The following is a 17,383-nucleotide window of genomic DNA, read 5'->3' as shown; positions in this document are numbered from 1 at the left end:
TCTTTTCAGATTCACTGCCGCTCCACTGAATACGTGAACAGGTGTTCAAACAAAAATTAAAAAAAAGAAAGAGAAGGGAAAACAGACAAATAATACATGCCTATAGAATTAGAATTAATTGCATAGCAAGAGGCTAAACAAACATGTCTTTTTTTTTTCTGTAAATGGATGACTTAGGACCATCAGTAAATCAAAACTCTAATGACACATGAAAGCACGTGACAGTAAGAATGTTCTGAATGAGTACTCAATTTCAGTGGTTATGTTGGATTTTGCACAAAACACTCTGGAGCTGCAGTTCTTCTCTCTTCTTTTAAGACATTAATGTCAACCTGAATTCAAAATGTAATTTTTTAAAACCTTGTTAACTCATGTCATGTCATATGACTCATGATTCACAGTGACAAAAATCATTTAAAAATTCTGGTTCATCTGAAATCTTCAGTAAGTCAAGGTGCAGTGACTTCTGCCCACCTCCAAACAGCTTATGATGTTTCAATATGTCATCATGGACTGAAGGGGGGCAAAAATAATATCAACCAATAATATCATGGCATGCTTCCCACCTAGTCTGTGGTAATATGAGCCATCAGCAACATGGCTAGGAGACATGAATTTGGTTTTTCGTTTTCCTAGTTCCCCATACCTAAAATGCCATGGTAAGGGGCCTGGTGACTCTAATTTTTGCATGTTGTAGAAGGTGGAATATTGCAGAATTCCAGATTATCTTAGAGGCATTTTAGCCAAAATTGTTTTAAGAATGGAATTCAGTACATTGCTATTAATGGACATGGCAATTCTGTCAGAGAGCCAAAATAAGTTTTGCTACAGATAACCTTTGGCACTGATCTGTTCTCTTTTTCACTTTTACTAATGTTCTTCAGCTAATTATTCACCATCTAGCATTGTGTAGTGGCAAAGAGTGTCAACGTGGATTCTCCTCCATGTATAGGCTAGCATTCAGATCTGACACTTTTCACAACCCAATCAAATATCGAATGATGAAATCAAGTTCCGTACCTTTCCCCATTTCACTCAGAAATGTGTCATGTTAAAGAAGAAAATTATGTTCTTTAAGGACTTTAAGGCCTTGAACTAGAGCTCTGATTACTGCACTATGTGTCCATTTACAACTGTCCAAACTTGCCTCCCTCTCACGTTATGATGATGATGATGATGATGATGATGATGATGTCATAATGCAGGGATGCAGCAGTCAGCCTCTGTTCCTGTGGCTGAAAGCGTGTATCCAGGAGTATAAAATGCTCAGGGCTGGCATGGGTGGTTGTTGGTTTTGAGATCTCCCTCCCACTTAACACCTGCACTCAGGTAAGTGTGCTTGAATATGCAGTGTGTGTGTGTGTGTGTGTGTGTGTTGGAGGGTAGGGGGGGTGTCTTGTGCGTTCCTGCAGGTATGCTAAAACAGCCCGCATGCTTTCATGTTCCTCCTCTAATGAAGGATAATGAGGAAGAAAAGCCTTTGCCTTGGATTAGAGAGACATCCCCCCTCGGCTTCGGAAAGCTGTCAGCTGACAAGCAGGCAACAAGATGTCATCAGCTGACTTCTGTCACAGGTCGAGAGGTCAAACAATGAAATCTGATATCTGCCTCATTCTCACTAGTGTTGAACCTCCCCACACTCATTACAGTCCACAACATCCTAGAGCCAAGTTATAATATGTGATATACATTAATATCATGGTGTTAGAATAAGTGATGCACATTAATGACTTTTTTTTAAGTAATGCCATATTTTTTAATCCATAGGAAGCGATTTCATTATTGCTTATATTGCAGTGCTTTGATCAGTTTAATATCTCAGAGCATTACACCCCCTTACCACATTTTACGATAATCACGCGTGTACCAAGTTACCTAAGCTTATCATATCGATCTTTCTAAAGGGTGACTACGTGGGGTTGTTGCGGCAGTGTGTGATGTGAAGTGTGGCACGAGTCCAGCTCATCAAATGCATAGAGCGTTTAGCGGCCTGTCAGGAGGGGCCTCTGTCTCGCGCCGTTGTGACAGGCCTAATTTGGGGGATTTTCAGCCGTGCGTCATGCCAAGGCAAAGATCTCTGCGCTAATCAAATAATTGGAATGCGGAGGGGGGCATTGCTTTGCCACACACACAAAAAACCACAGGAGCACAGGGACAGAGGTGGAAACAGGATCTACACTGTAGCCAGGGCATGCATGTGCGCGCACACACCCACCCACCCACCCCCAACCCCTAGGAGGGGTGAACACCAGAGAGACAAGGTCAAATATAGTAGAGACAGTCGCTGCATGAATATAAGACATGAAAGCATTCTGAAAGAAAGCAAGAAGTGCAAAGATGTGAAAATAACCTTTAACTGCAAGCCGGAGACCACACCCATCATCCGCCCTCCCAAATTCACCCTCCATCTCTCTCTAGCCGGCTTCACCCAGCAGAGCTGCACAGGCTACTCATATCCAACACTGAAACTGCTTTTATACAAGCAAAAGCACAAAAAAATGAAGAATCCTTGAATCTTCACCAACTGGGTCAGACATTATTAAATAAGTACATTTAAAAGAATGACCTTTAATAAATCTTTACAATCTGAGTTGAAATTTAATTCAAGATAGGAATTCCCACGCCATGCAGCAGGTGAGGTCATATCTGCGCATGGGTGTGTGCTGTGCGTGGAGCGAGTTCGTTGCCTCTACGTGTTTGAGCGCCTCTGAATGGAGTCTGAAAAGCTCCTACATGCAGCACCGCGTTCACACCCACATCAAACGGGGCCGTCCCGATAGCCATCTTGTGCTATCTTCACTCTCCAGGCCCACCTGAGCATATCCGGAATTCTATTTGTGTCAACATGAATTCCTTGTGCAGTGCGTGTCTCTGCTGACTTAACATGCACGTGTCTGTGTATATGTACCCTCATTGGTAGACACATTTGCATTTACAGATGTGTTGTTTTTGTGTTCACATTTTTAAGCGAACATGCCCTCTTACCGTCGATGCCTTTGGCAATGCCGTTTCATCCACAAGAAGGTACAAGATGTTCAGGGCTACCAGGAACACGGAGATGGCCTAGAGATGACACAGGGATACAGGGATGTATATAGCAAACGCCACGATATCACTGAAATAAGGGTGCCTCTCACCTCTCCTGTGCCAGAGTCCAGCACAGATTGGTGATCACCTCCTATACCTGGCAGTTAACTGGGGAGTTCAATTCTGTCATGTCTGAGCGTGGAAATCACTAAACTGTGCTGGATTACAGGCTGCAGTTGGTTTGAATTAACAATTAACAATAGTTGGCATGCATTATTAGTTATGTCGCGCACACACACACCGTGCCAGCAAGAAGAATCAACATCACAATGGGGTAAAGGAGGTTCTTCTCCCAAGCAGAGGCTTTCCGTCGGCGCTCTGAAGGAAGAAAGGGGAGGGGGGAGAGAGTCCATAGTGTGTATGTGTGCTGATGGTCCTTCAGCAGACAGCACTTCACAGTGACAAATCTATGTAGTGGATTTTGGAACTTATATGTACCAAAACACACCCACCCACACACCCACACACCCACTCATAGCAGCTGTAAATTAAATCTCGTTTCCTTTCATTAGCTCCTTCCAGGTGACTTAAGCAATCATCTGGAAACCATCAAACCCAGAGATAAAACAGAAAATATCAGCACAGTCATGGCTGTGTGACGGCTGGCCAATAACTGGTAAAACTGGTAAACTTCTTATTGTTGAACATTCAGACATCACGGAAGATTACACTGAATCAATGAATATTTATGAATATTTATAAATATTTATGAATATTTATGAACACCAAAACCATACCCTTCCCTGAGCCCATGTACAGGCATGGGCTGCTAACAAAATCATTTAACATTTTTAACATTTTAAATAACACTACATTTGGAGCAGTGGCTGTCCAATATATCAGTATCTCATATAATCGGGCCAATATGTTAACATTTTAGGCTTTGACTAATATTAACATTGTTTTTAACTATAAAAAATAGGTTGCTACATTGGTCAGATGTTCACATTTATGTTTACAGAAATCCTATTTTATAAACAGGCTTCTCATTCTAGTTGTGTGGTATATACCTGTGAAATAACTTACTGATAATCACAAAACTGCATTTTAACTTTATTTTATTAATCCAGGGCAGAAAACGGTCTTCGTGAGAATCTCATACATTGTTCCTTACTCCTTACATACCAATATCTGTAGCAGTTTATTGTGCAAACTGTGTGATTAAATATGTAATATTTCATATTTTATAGGCTGTTCTTCTTTGGGGAATAATGTAAAATTAGAATAGGAGTTTGGCACCATACAGACATGTCCTGGCTACCCTTCACCCCAGGTTAGACATGCAGGCCTCTGTATTCGACTAGTTCTGCATGGCATGCCAGCTGATCTCTGGCATGTGCTTTTAGCTGCTTTGAAATGAACGACCTCGCTGGGTGAAATGGCCATGATGAAGTTGGCTTCACCAGCCAATACCCTAAGTGCCTTTGTGGCTTCCTTAACTTCCATCTTGATGTCTAACTGGAATAATTTATAACCTGCCACCCCCCCACACACAAAAAAGGCACCAACACTCACAATTACTACCCAAAAGAAGTTTATTTGGCCCCATTCCAAATTAGGAACTTGGAAGTATTTGCACTGGGAGTCATTCAGTCGGTGTTGTGGAAAAGGGCACACACTGCCAGCACATCTTATTGTGCTAAAGCGTTCCTGAAAAAGCTGCAGTTAAGCATGCTGGAAGGCCATCTTACCAAGCTTGTTCCGCTGGGTCTGCACGCTGTCGAGCTCCTTGTAGAGATGCTGGGAATCAGGGGGCAAATGGTGATGGGACACTGAACCTTGGGGTCAGGGGTAAGTGAAAAACAGGCACGGAAAGTCAGACTTAATGCGTTCTCTCTGACAAATGGCATAAATCATGTTTGCACGCCTGATGCATACTTGCTTCAACTGGTTCTTAAGTGCAAAGGCAGATGATCCACATTTGAGAATGAGAGTGGGATTTTGAGTGTGTGTGTGTGTGTGTGTGTGTGTGTGTGTGTGTGTGTGTGTGTGCGCCTCTGGCAAAATTAGAGTGTAAAGGGCAAAACCAGAGAGGGATTCTCCAGGAAAACCACAAACCTCAGTCTTAAGCTCTCTAGCCCCCCCCTTTTTTTTTTTTTATAAATCTGTTTCATTCTGCCTGCCTCCCTGCCTTGCTCCTGTCATTCCCTCCCTCCTCAAAGCGGAGGATCGGTTTGCACAGCCCAGGGGGGATGCACACACGCTGGCACAGCCGTGGCAATTAGTTCACTGTTACAGCATTACTGGCGCACGATAAAAACTCCATCTCTCATCCTTCCCCCAAACAGGGACAGCACAGCCAACGGCTTTGATCAATATGCGATTAAGATGATTATGACACGGCTTGTCTCGCAGGGTTGCAGCTTCCTCTAATGAAGATGTATTTAGAAACTAAACTACGTGAGGGTGGGGGGGCAGGTGCATTCCAGGTCTTCCCTCTGTCTCCTGCATGTCTGTACTGGTGATGTTTAGGGGATGTCTGAGTCCTCCAACCAAACTACATGAACAATACAACAGGAAATGTCATGATCAAATAAATAGCACTGGCTCTACATGTCAAAGAGCATTCTGCAGCATTCTGCAGCATTCTGTGCGCATGTATGTTTACACACCCCGACACTATTAACAATAGGCAAACAGGCAGTGGGGTGCTCTGGAAGCCCAGTATGGGGATACTGTGCTGCTCTAAATGGCATGCTGCTCTGGTGTAGCCTCCACCAGACAAGGAGATACGTGGTAGCTGTGCTGCAGAGGTGAAGTTGGTGGCTGCAGAAAAGATGATGTCAGCGCTCTGGGAAGGCATTTCTGCCCAGTTTCCACATTACATCAGAGCTTATTATGCAGAGTCGGGGGTGGGGGGGCACGTCACGGCTCACTTGGCAAGGTCACCCTGCCACTGCGCATCTGGACAACAATGAACAGAGCAAGGAACAAGCGAAGACCAAGGACAGAGAGAGAGAGAGAGAGAGAGAGAGAGAGAGAGAGAGAGAGAGAGAGAGAGAGAGAGAGAGAGAGAGAGAGAGAGAGAGAGAGAGAGAGAGAGAGAGAGAGAGAGAGAGAGAGAGAGAGAGAGAGACAGACAGACTTCAACTGCATACAGCACCTAGAAATTGTGTGTCTGAACCTTTATTTTGAAACCTGGATAAAAACCCTGAGACAGGCAGATAAACAGACAGGCAGTAAAACACTGTAAGGTGTTTAATATCCTCCTAAACCTTGTGCACATCATTAACAGGCAGGAGCCAGACAAGAGATTCTAAGGCCAGAGCCATTAAACTTCCCAAACAGGGAGAATTGGGATCGTGTTGACAACCCTCGCCCTAACCCCTGTAAGTGAGGGAAGCAGGCTGAAGCAGGAAGAATAAGGGTGATGCCATGCTGTGCCAGCAAGACCCTCACAAAGGCTCTTGGGGTGTCGCTTTTGAAGAACCATGATGTATTTGGCCCTGTTCTGAGTTCTGATACCAAGTGCCAGTAATTCATATTACTGGGCCCATAAAGCAGTTACAATTACAGGATACATTCCTGCTCATGCCTGCATAAACCACTCCAATCTCTGTCCAACTGGTGGTAAGCAGACCCAGACCTTGTATTTTTTGAACAATATTATGGTCCCACCAATTTACTGGTGAATGCTAAGTGAATACTGTTTAAAGTCTGCTTCAAGTCTTACATGCAAAGTTCAGATTCTGCCGCTGCAGACTCCTTTATCAATGTTCCCCAGATGCATCTGATAAACACACAAGACTGCATGCAGACTAAAGCCAAAGATCTGACTGAAGGTTAAAGATGGACACCCACACTGGGCTCAACCTAGAAAGCAGGACAAGACACTGACACAGAGGGGCAGGGGTGGGGTATGAGCGGGGCAGGGGACCTTCTCTGAATCGGAGCCTGCATCACCTGTCATTTCCAAACTCCACTAAGACGGAAAGAAACAGAAAGAAAAAAACGCTTTACATTCCTGATAAGGTCTGCTCTGTCCTCCCCCTCTGGGGCTGAACGGTATCTTCCCAGGTTGTGGAGTGTTTAGGCATTCTGCAACACCACCGGGCTTTTGTTGCTCTGCCTCGGTGACTGCCACCACCGCACACATCAAACATGCATTATAAAAAAGAAAAAAAAAGAAAAAAAAAGGAAAAAATGGTTGGCACAGATTACACTTTTTTATCGGGTTTTCAAAGCGGCTGAGCCATTGGCGTTAACGCTACGAAACTAAACAACTAAATGAGAGTCTATTGAGAGGCAGCTGCGAGAGCGAAGGCACTGGGCTCTATCAACCGGGACCATCTCGCTTACCTCCGCGAATTCTATAGAGAAGCAGCTCCTGCTTCTTCTTGCTGCTCGCTGATATCTATACACTTGACTGCGTGCTTGAGTGGACTCTAAAGTCAAGTTTGGCAAGAGGCCTGAACACTTCCTGCGATAGGAAAAACCTTGCCCCCACCCCACAGCAATAAAAGTCGAATGACGAGGCAGTGCGTGTTAATGTGTGCCTGCACACATGAGAGAAAGGTCCTATTACAAATACAGCCGTCGTTCCACTATCAGCTCGACATCTTTCACTCGCAGGTCCTCACACAAGCTCCTTCATTAAAAATGTAGTTATTTCAAACGTGATTAAGGGTCAAAGATTCAAAGTAAGTCCAGCAATGCAGTTGTCCAGCCACTGTTGCAGACATCGATCTGGCTAACACAATGAACAGACACTCACCATTCAGCTTGTGATGCAGGGCCTCCTCCTGAAGCTGGATAAGGTACATCTGTTCATCCAGGTCCTCTAAAATCTGAGAGAATGAGAGAAGGGAGAAAGAAGAGTGAAAGACTAGCTGTATTTGAACTACTTTACTGTAAAACATTTCAAGTTAACAGTTGAAGAGTTTTCTGGGTGCACATACCGTGGGCTTCACTAGCAACTGCCCCATTACAGTAAACATTCGGGACAAACCGACTGGAGTACACACTGCCAAAGACACACACACAATTTTTTGGGTTACTCAAAGGGAACAGTTGCCACACTGCACTGTTTTTCGTAAAGCGTGTCTCTATATGTCTGTGTGTGTGTGTATGTGTGTGTATGTATGTATGTATATGTCTGTGTGTGTGTGTGTGTGTGTGTGTGTGTGTGTGTGTGTGTGTGTCTGACAGAGGGCTTACTCAGCAGCAGAAGGCCTCCCATCAGAGAGATGCAGGAGTAGAGGTAGGGCAGGTAGAATTCCCATAGGTCTGCACACAACGGTAGACTATGTTACTCACACACTCCACGTGGCACGTGCACGCGCACACAGACACAGACCTTAGGAACAACAAAAGAATACTGGACCTTTCAGATCTTCACAAAAAAATAAAAACATCCCACAGACCACACAGTACTTGATCATCAACTGTAGAAAAATGTACCTGTAATGTCAATTTTCATTTTGACAAATTTCAATCGTCATTTTTTTCCCCCTACACAGCCAAACTTAGTGGAGTATCAGTCCCTCACACACCCCCTCACCATAGAGGGACTCCATGCTCGCTGCATCATTGTCAATAAGAGCTGACGCCACCCATACAATCCCCAGAATGAGCAGGGCCAGCAGGAACAGCATGACAAAGGTCTCCAGCACACGTGCCTTAATGCCCTAGAACAGAGAAATACACAACACACCCAGACACATTACAACAGCATCGAGCAGATGTTTTTCACCTCAATACAACCTCACTACTGCAGCATGTATTATAGGTTTGCATGCACTCACTCATTTGCATGCATGCGGATGCGCATGCATACACACATGGGTGTGCAGACACACCATTATAACTGTGTCTAGCAGATGTTTTCACCCAAATGCAATCTCACTACTACTGCATGTGTGATAAGATGGCATGCCCTCACTCATTCGCATGCGTGCACATGTGCACACATGCAAGCACGCACACACGCAGTGTACAGCAGGTGTAAATGAGGTTCTAATTGGGGAGTTAGCCCTAAAAGCTGCAGGACTTCCCCTATAATACATTACATACTGACTCAGCTGACTGTCTGCACACACACACCCATACCCACAAACACCACAAACCACAGACTCAAAGAGACTAATGATTCTCTCTCTCCCCCCCCCACCCCCCCCACACACACACACACACAAAAAAAGTGAGTAGTTCCTGGAGAAGCGGAGGAGCTCTCGCTGCCGTAGACTCTGAGAGTGTGGCCAGAAACCCAGCTGGAGTCTATTAGCAGATTCATTTGAGCTTTTCCGGGTCACCAAGAATTGAGTGGATCATAAAAGTAAGTGGGTGTGTGGGACTGTGTAGACTCAGCAGTGTTACGTACAGAGAAAAAGAATGAGAAAGAGTGCGAGAGAGTGAGGGAGAGAGCAAGACATTAGGACGTTTTTCGCGACATTAAAGTCTTACATTCCCCATGCCACAGTTTGTGAGATATCTAAAAGTGCTGGGTAAACGGTCATAACCTTTTAAGCACCTCTGCCCATAATCAAAATCAAAAAGCCACCCACTCCTTCAAAAGGTGTTGATCCCACCTAGCTACTGACCCACAATGGTATGGCAGCCTGCAGTCTGGCTGTGGTTGTCAGGGCCAGTTCCCAGGTGAGTGGCTCCCCCTTCCTCCAGAAGCTGGCCCCTGTAGGACCGTCTCATCCCAACATGCTACTTAAACATTCACACCAGTGAGGGCCTGGTAGCAAGGCGTACATGTACATATCGCCCCCTAGCATTCATGAATGGTAGCACATCTGGGTGAGTGCTTCCACCCAGAGGCGATCCTGCTCCAGGGGGCTAGGTGACTGCACAAAGCTGTAGATGCATGTAGCTGCTCAGGGAAGCACACCTGCCAAGAGGTGCTGGAGGAGGCTTTAACATGGCCACTGGTCTGAGAGCTCACGTTGGCTCACAGCCGTCTAGCTTATCGACTGGTCGACTGTCTCACTGACCATGGGCTCGGGGCCATGTGTGGAATTTTCCAGACTCTGAGAGTCACTAAACCGACAGCACCTCCATCTGACCATCACAAATACTGCATCAAGACTTTCAGGGTCATCGCTCGTACATGCAAGATCACACACACTCGCACAACCATATCTTTCTTCCTCACACACATCTATACCACCACTTCTTTCACGCTCCCTCTCTCCCTCACACACACACTTTTTTCACTCACACACACACACACACACACACACATTCTAAAAACAGCCTGAAGTGCACTTTGTCTGCAAAATGGAACGAGGGAAGAGATGAAGCAGAAGGAAGGAGGAGTTTTCTCCGCTGGCAGCCAGAGATGAGGTGAGCTGCACTATTCTAGCACGTCTAAAAGTGAACAGCACCAAATATAGCAGCTCTGAAATATTCACAGTCCACATCATTTCAATCTCTCTGTAATACATACACAAACCTGGACAGAGCTCCTGCTAACACTACACTGCTTACCAGGAAAAGAGACAGAGAGAGGGAGTGGATGTGCACATATGCATTTTTTTTGGCCCTAGTCATCCTCACAAAGCTACTGCTGACCTTGCATATCCCTAGCAATAATGAGGGACACACATGGCTGAGGAGGGATTGTACATATACATGTATGTGTGCATGTGCATGCGTGTGTGTGTGTGTGGGGGGGGGGGGGGGTGTGCACAGGAATAAGAGAAACCAAGAAAGTAGGAGAATTAAAAAACAAGAAAATAACACAGGGGGCAAACATGTGGATACCATCAAACTCCTAGAGAAAACAGCAGTTCAGACATATACATTAACCGATCTCTCTCTCACACACACACACACACACACACACACACACACACACACACACACACCCACACCCTTATACTCAATTTATCACTAACTCTCATCAATAAAGAGTTAGTAGATGATACAGATAGTAGATAGTAGCAGATAGTGGCTGTACCTGTCTAGCTGGGCCTGTAACACCAAGAGCAGTGTCCGAGACAAAACACAGATCGATTGATTGATCGATCTGTCTCTCTCTCTCCCTCACACACACACACAAAATCACAGTCCCACATGCCTCTCGCTCTTTTACAGCTCATTCATGTGTAATTCTCACGAACATGTTACAAGACAGTGAACGACCAAAAAACAAACAAACCAAAAAACAACAACCAGAATGTGTATGTTGGTGAAGTGTAAATGAACTGTCCTGTCCTCTCATGCCTCTTACAGTAAACCAATCTTTTTCCTGTTAGCATGGGGCATCATACAAATATGTCTTCAAAAAAAAAAAAACAAAAAACAACAAAAAATACAAAACACACCATCACCTGGCATTTGGCAAGTGGCAAAATCATACTTAGGAGGCACAACAAGGACATTTATCCAGAAATAAACACAAATTTCAAAATCATTTTAAGATGTGCAGTGGAATGCAAAATGTGATTAAAACAGCATGTTAGCATCACACCATTACTCAGCAAATAAAACTATTTGGTGCTTCACTCTCACACAAAGTTTCAGGAAAGTGCATAAATACCAGTCCAAATTACGATTCCTGGATATAACAGCAGTGTCACAATTGAACGCTAATTTCTGAGGGAACATGAAAACAACCACTAAGCTGTAGTCAGCAGGCGATGCTATGCCCATACTAAACCAATCTCGCCACAAAGGCCAGGAGACCTTCAAATGCAAGAATTGGCTCAGCGTTGTGTAAATTTTTCTTTACTACCATTGCAGCAGAGAAGCTCATATGTTGCCATAGACACTGGCGCAGAATGCCAGAGTTGAGCAAACAAGAAGTGTCGCGGTTGAGCCCTGGGAACGAAAACAGCAAGCACACAGCTCAAACATAAACACCCGAGCTATTGTAGAGCGTCCACAAAGAAAGACAATCAGTGTCATCGAGCGCGCACGCACACACACACAGACACACACAGAATGTTGGGTAAACAGTTGTTTAGTCATCTCTAAAGTTGAGCCCCTAACTCAAGATTGCTGTACTGATTCATTTTGGGGACTACAACCTACTGGTCAATTTTCTGTTATTTTCTGCAGAATTTAGGTAGTGGTCCAAATGATCAGAGTTGGTCAAGAAAGAACTACGTTTAGGCGCTTATGCGTGAACTCCTTTAATAGAGAAGCTGCAACAGTGCCACCTTTAGGACGTCAATGGAACTGTAGATAACCCTTACATCGCTAACAATTTAACAGTATAAACCTATACAAATTTCTGTTTTTTCAATGCAATTAAAAAGGTCAGCTAAACTTTATGTTATGTTGTGTTATAGCCCAACATTCAGTACTATGTTAGTGGTTAATGCAGTTTTGTTTCCTCTCAGGAATGTAAGAATAGCATGTCCCAGGTTGCCATAGTGAAGGTCATTTTACATCTCTCTCACTGCAGTCTTGCCACCATAATTGACCTTTGGCTTTATGCAGAATGTTTGGAATCTCACCCTCGTTCCCAAGAGATCAGAACATGACCTAGGAACAGCAAAGCACTAAATATGCATATGTAGTTCATAAATGTTACTTTCAAAAATACATTTACATACAAATAGTTATTCAGAGATTATCCTTGTATTATTTTGTGATATATGCTCTAGGATCCAGACCTGCAACTAAACTATCAGTAGTAAAACTGTGATCCTTGCATATTTCAGGTTGCTCAGAGTTTAGTTCAAAACTATGGAAGAAGGAGAATGGAGAAAGAAGATACAATGTGTGCATGGTCTCCTCTGGCATTTAAAAAAATAAAGAACAGGTAAAGTAGGTTAATCTAAACTAGACTAAATTCTATAACCATGACGTAGAGGGAACAAAGAAAGCAACTTCATGCACTCTCAGTAAAAAGGCTATACCTTCCCAGAAGTGTTTCTCTTAGCACCATGCAGTAAAACTCAACATGAAAAAACACTAAAAACCTCTCCAGTCATAGGTAAGGTTCTAATGCTTTTAACGGAAAAAACCCTCAAATCTGTCTTTTATGGAGTTCTATGGCTAAAGACTTGACCCTCCACTGCATGTGTAGGGGCCTTTCATGAAAACTGCAGCCTCTCTGGTCATTTCCTCTCTTTACACACACACACACACACACACACACACACACACACACACACACACACACACACACACACACACACACACACACACACACACTACACGAAAGGCTACTCCAAGACGTGTAAGCCAACATAAAGCAGTGCTTCCCTCTGTGCCATGTTTATGGATGATCAGTAGGCAGAAACGGCCGCGGCCCAAATCAAAGGTGATGGAGCACGGCGGCAGAGGCTGGCTTCTCTCCCCTGGCCCCACGCAAATGAGCCCTGGACCCTGTAAACTACAGTAGCAACTAACATTTATGCAGGTTTGCCAAAAAGGACACAAACCAGGAGCCACTTCCAACTGTGACCCATGCAGGACAGGAGAGGGCCTTAACACACTCCCTCATTCCACCCCCCCACCCCCCTTTGCTAGTCTGATTTGGATTTTCACCATCTGTCTCCGTGGAGAGAGCAGCATTGCTGGGCCTCACACTAATTTATGATATGAGGAAGCAGAAGGAGCGGTAGATTCTTTTTTTAGTGTGGGAAGGTGGGGAGACGTCTGAAGTTTTATTTTTCAGGATTTTTAAGGGGTTGTAGTTATGTGCCCCTAATAACAATAAGAAGCATGAGAGAGTGAATAAGTGGGAGTGAATAAGTATTCAAGAATTTTGTGTGTGTGTGTGTGTGTGTGTGTGTGTGTGTGTGTGTGTGTGTAGGGGGGGACTGGAACACAGTTTAAAAACAAGTCATTTCTGATATCAAACTCAGAAAAAACATTTCAGGAGTTCACAATTCACCCGGTCTGGATGTTTCCATTAAGTCCACAGTACAGTCTCTAATGAGGCCTGTGTGCTGTACACTGCTAGCTATGTGGGACACTATAAAATGCAATAAAATGCAGCTGTTAATCCACCGATCAGGCTAGCAAATACTGTGAACGAGTGTGCACTGGACAGAAAGAAGCCAGTGGCAGTGTTGTTCTATATTCAAACAGGTGAATCACTGCTGCCTCCTGCCCCCAGTTTGTGCATAAGCTATACACCAATGCCTAGGTATAGATCTGGATCTGGGGTGCATTAGCATTGAGTGTTATGGTAAACTGGGCTGTTATGATGCCGTCACTTCACCTCTCTTTTGTCACTCAAGTTTCTTAACTGAGTGCTGATGTTCCAGGGTGCCGTCATGCCTGTGGTTCCTTCTGGCTCTATCCTTTTAGCTATGCTGCCAAAGCTAGATCTGCCGGAGCCCATCTTTGCACATTATAGTTCCCCAATTTACACACCTTCGTACCTGGACATGCCTAATAATCCATTCTCTCTTTCTGCCAAGGTACAACTACCTCTGATGTCATGATGTTACTGAGCCTCAAACCGTCTCAGCTGGCATGGCTACTCCCACCCCACCCCCTTGATGTCCCCTGCTGTAAGCCCTTGATAGACATTCTCGCGCAGGGTTTCAGACACGTGCACTCCATCGGGACCAGACTAGGATTTCTAGAAAACCAGACTGGACATTTAATGCTTATTTTTTAATGTACTGTTATTTATTTATTTATTTATTTATTTTTCTCTTTCACTACTTATTCTACTTCTTATTGACTACATCATTACTACTGTGGTATTCGTTGTCAGCCAGAGTAGGATGCCCCCCTGGGCCTTGGCCCCTCTCTAGGTTTTTTCCTCCTGCTCTAGGGAGTTTTTCCTTGCCACCATCAACTATTGTCAGTACATTTAATTTTCTCAATTCTCACCCTTGAGCATCCTTAAATAAAAACCAACCTATTTATACATTTAAAACCTATACTGGAATAATTCCAGCTCAAATTAGGAATGCAACAAATGCTTTGTTAATCAGCACTGATAAATAAGCCACCGCAAAAAATATACTTATGTATTTTCTATAATACCTTTAGAACCTCTAGAGGGTGAGAAAGAACGAAAGAGAAAGGGAGCGGAACTGACGAGGGTGGAGATGCAGCCCAGCAGATAAGGAAATGCAGACACATGTAGAGACAGACAGCAGAAGAGAGAGGAGTGCAATGAACACCTGTATCCAAAAGGAACAGCAGAAAACGAGGGAGAAGTTACACGTTGGGAGGAGATGCTGTCCACACTGCAGAAAAGGAATGAAACTATGGAATGCTAGCTGCAGTCAAATGTGTGAAAACAGCACTGAAGGCAAAAAGAACATAAGTGAAATCCAAGAACATCATCTTGCTTCTTGCTACACTTAACACTTAGCCCAACACTCTCTCCCCACCTTCAAAGTCCACCAAAACGAATCTCGGCTGTTGCCCCTGCTTACATTCCAGGTTCCTCTATCAAATATGCTTTGCTTCTAGGTTCTGCTGAGGCAGAACACAGCTGCAGTGATCCGAGAAGGCTGAACACCTCAGAAGAACAATAACAGAAATGTCTCCAAAGATTGCCACATACACAAAGTCAGACTGCACCATCTTAACAAAGAAAATCTGCTAGCAGTTTGTTTTAGCAAATGAACACAGAAAGATGGTGTTTGGGTCTTCTGTTTAGGTAAAAAAAAAAGAAAAAGAAAAAGAAAGCAGACCTGTCCTCCACCCGTCTGCTCTATGCCTGCCAATTACCTGCATCTTTGTAACCAATGTTTGGACTCGACTTCTTCGCATGACTGTAATTTTAATACTTTAATTAACCATCGTGGTAACACTAAATATTGGCAGCTGACATCTGAATGTTATGGGGGGGGGGGAGAGAGAGCACATGAATCCATGCTCATTTCATTTCCAATAAAAAATGTAAAAATATACTTTTTCCTTTAAAGAACCATAAACCAGGTTTTGTCTGAGAAATGATACAAGGGTTGTGATGCCATATTAGTGGATATAAGCTCTGGAAAGGGATGCCACACGCTCTCATCACCAGAGTATCAAAAAAATCACCTTCTCTCACCTTCAGTCTCACACTGATTCACACTCACAGTCCAACTCTGTTTTGATAGCTGTAATGATAATGTTATCCTAATGATTCAGTAGGATAACCAGTTAGTAGAGTGATAACAATTATCATAGTGTTTGCCCCCATTGCTGCTATAACTGCCTCTACTCTAGAAAGACTTTACACAAATTATTGGAACACTTCTGTAAGGATTGGTTTAATTCTGCCAGGTAAGGTACAAATGATAGACGATTAGTTCCGGATCACAAATGCCACTCCAACGTTTTTTGGTTCCGTATACGGTATGGTGCTTGGTCCAGTAAACTGGAAAGTCAGTTTTATGTGGTTGTGAGTTAACTAAGAATGCTAAGGTCAAAAAGACAATGACTTTAAAGTTTACATTTCATATTGATATTCATAGCCCAGAAACAAAAAAGCAATATTTTAAAAAAACAGTCTATGTCAAAGTTAATTCTCCTTGGAGATGATCTAGTGTGTGTGGTTCCCAGCTTTCATCCTGTGAGGGCTTTAGCTGTTTTCACATACTTCAGCTCAGGCAGGTGTTAAAGAGGTGATTAGCTGGATCATATGTATTTGAAGTAAGATGTGCAGAGCTTGGAGTTTTAAAGTTCAAAGCTCGGAGATTTGGCTCTAAATGATAGCTTCCCTGTTCACAAAATTTACCAACCACCCCATCATCTACCACCAGCACACTCTATATAAAATAAACCACAAATGGAAGGATCACCATCTATGAAATGTTTGCACACAAGATCAGTAACATCAGCGTAGTGTGCAAGTAAATAAGGATTTACAAACCATTGTCCTGATATGGCAACTATTTGAATGCGGAATATGTTCATGTAGTTTTCCATTTAAGTTGTACTGTGGCTGTAGCATCCTAGTTTTGGTGCCCCCCCATATGTCAGGCCAAATTTGCAACAGCCCGATCACACCAACAGGGTTTAAGCAAGATGGCCATAATTGCAAAACCTTTTTGTTTTTAGTGAGGAATTTATGCCTGTTGCATCAAGTAATGATATGCCCTGTGCTTAACTGAGACCAGTGCACATCCGTGTGAAATGCGTAACAATGGCAGTTTACTATAGTACTTGCACTAAGCAGAATTGCTACTCGTATTTACTGTGGCAAGCATATCTGGCATTCCCTATAAGTCTACCAACTACAGAATAAATCAAATCTCGCTAAATATATTTCATAGACAGTGAAATATGTAAATTAACTGAATTATACATATTAAATAAAGCCACACTGACCTCTAAACAAAACAGCATAAATTATTGCTTTATATATATATATATATATATTTATTTATTTATTTTAAATAAAACCCCAGTTAACCTCAAAGAGTTCTCTCGTACT

The 17,383-nt window shown here is 43.4% G+C and overlaps 1 protein-coding gene across 3 annotated transcripts in view; it reads right to left on the bottom strand.

Annotated features, from left to right (window-relative positions):
- The window catches only part of lmbr1 (limb development membrane protein 1), a 29,184-nt gene that overhangs the window by 7,532 nt on the left and 4,269 nt on the right, over window positions 1-17,383 (bottom strand). For 2 of the 3 annotated variants that reach the window (XM_027022337.3, XM_081703282.1), the window contains exons 6-12: window positions 8,588-8,714; window positions 8,245-8,313; window positions 7,986-8,050; window positions 7,802-7,874; window positions 4,779-4,865; window positions 3,329-3,405; window positions 2,986-3,063 (exon numbers count right to left, since the gene is read on the bottom strand). In XM_027022337.3, the coding sequence (XP_026878138.2) occupies window positions 2,986-3,063; window positions 3,329-3,405; window positions 4,779-4,865; window positions 7,802-7,874; window positions 7,986-8,050; window positions 8,245-8,313; window positions 8,588-8,714 (576 nt within the window). The other variant, XM_081703283.1, reaches the window with a different exon arrangement.

The sequence above is a fragment of the Electrophorus electricus genome, chromosome 20 (genome assembly GCF_041902795.1).
Source record: "Electrophorus electricus isolate QZ-2024a chromosome 20, ASM4190279v1, whole genome shotgun sequence".
NCBI classification, from domain to species: Eukaryota; Metazoa; Chordata; class Actinopteri; order Gymnotiformes; family Gymnotidae; genus Electrophorus; species Electrophorus electricus.
Note: the sequence above shows the minus strand (reverse complement) of the source record. Positions and strands in the feature narration are given on the sequence as shown.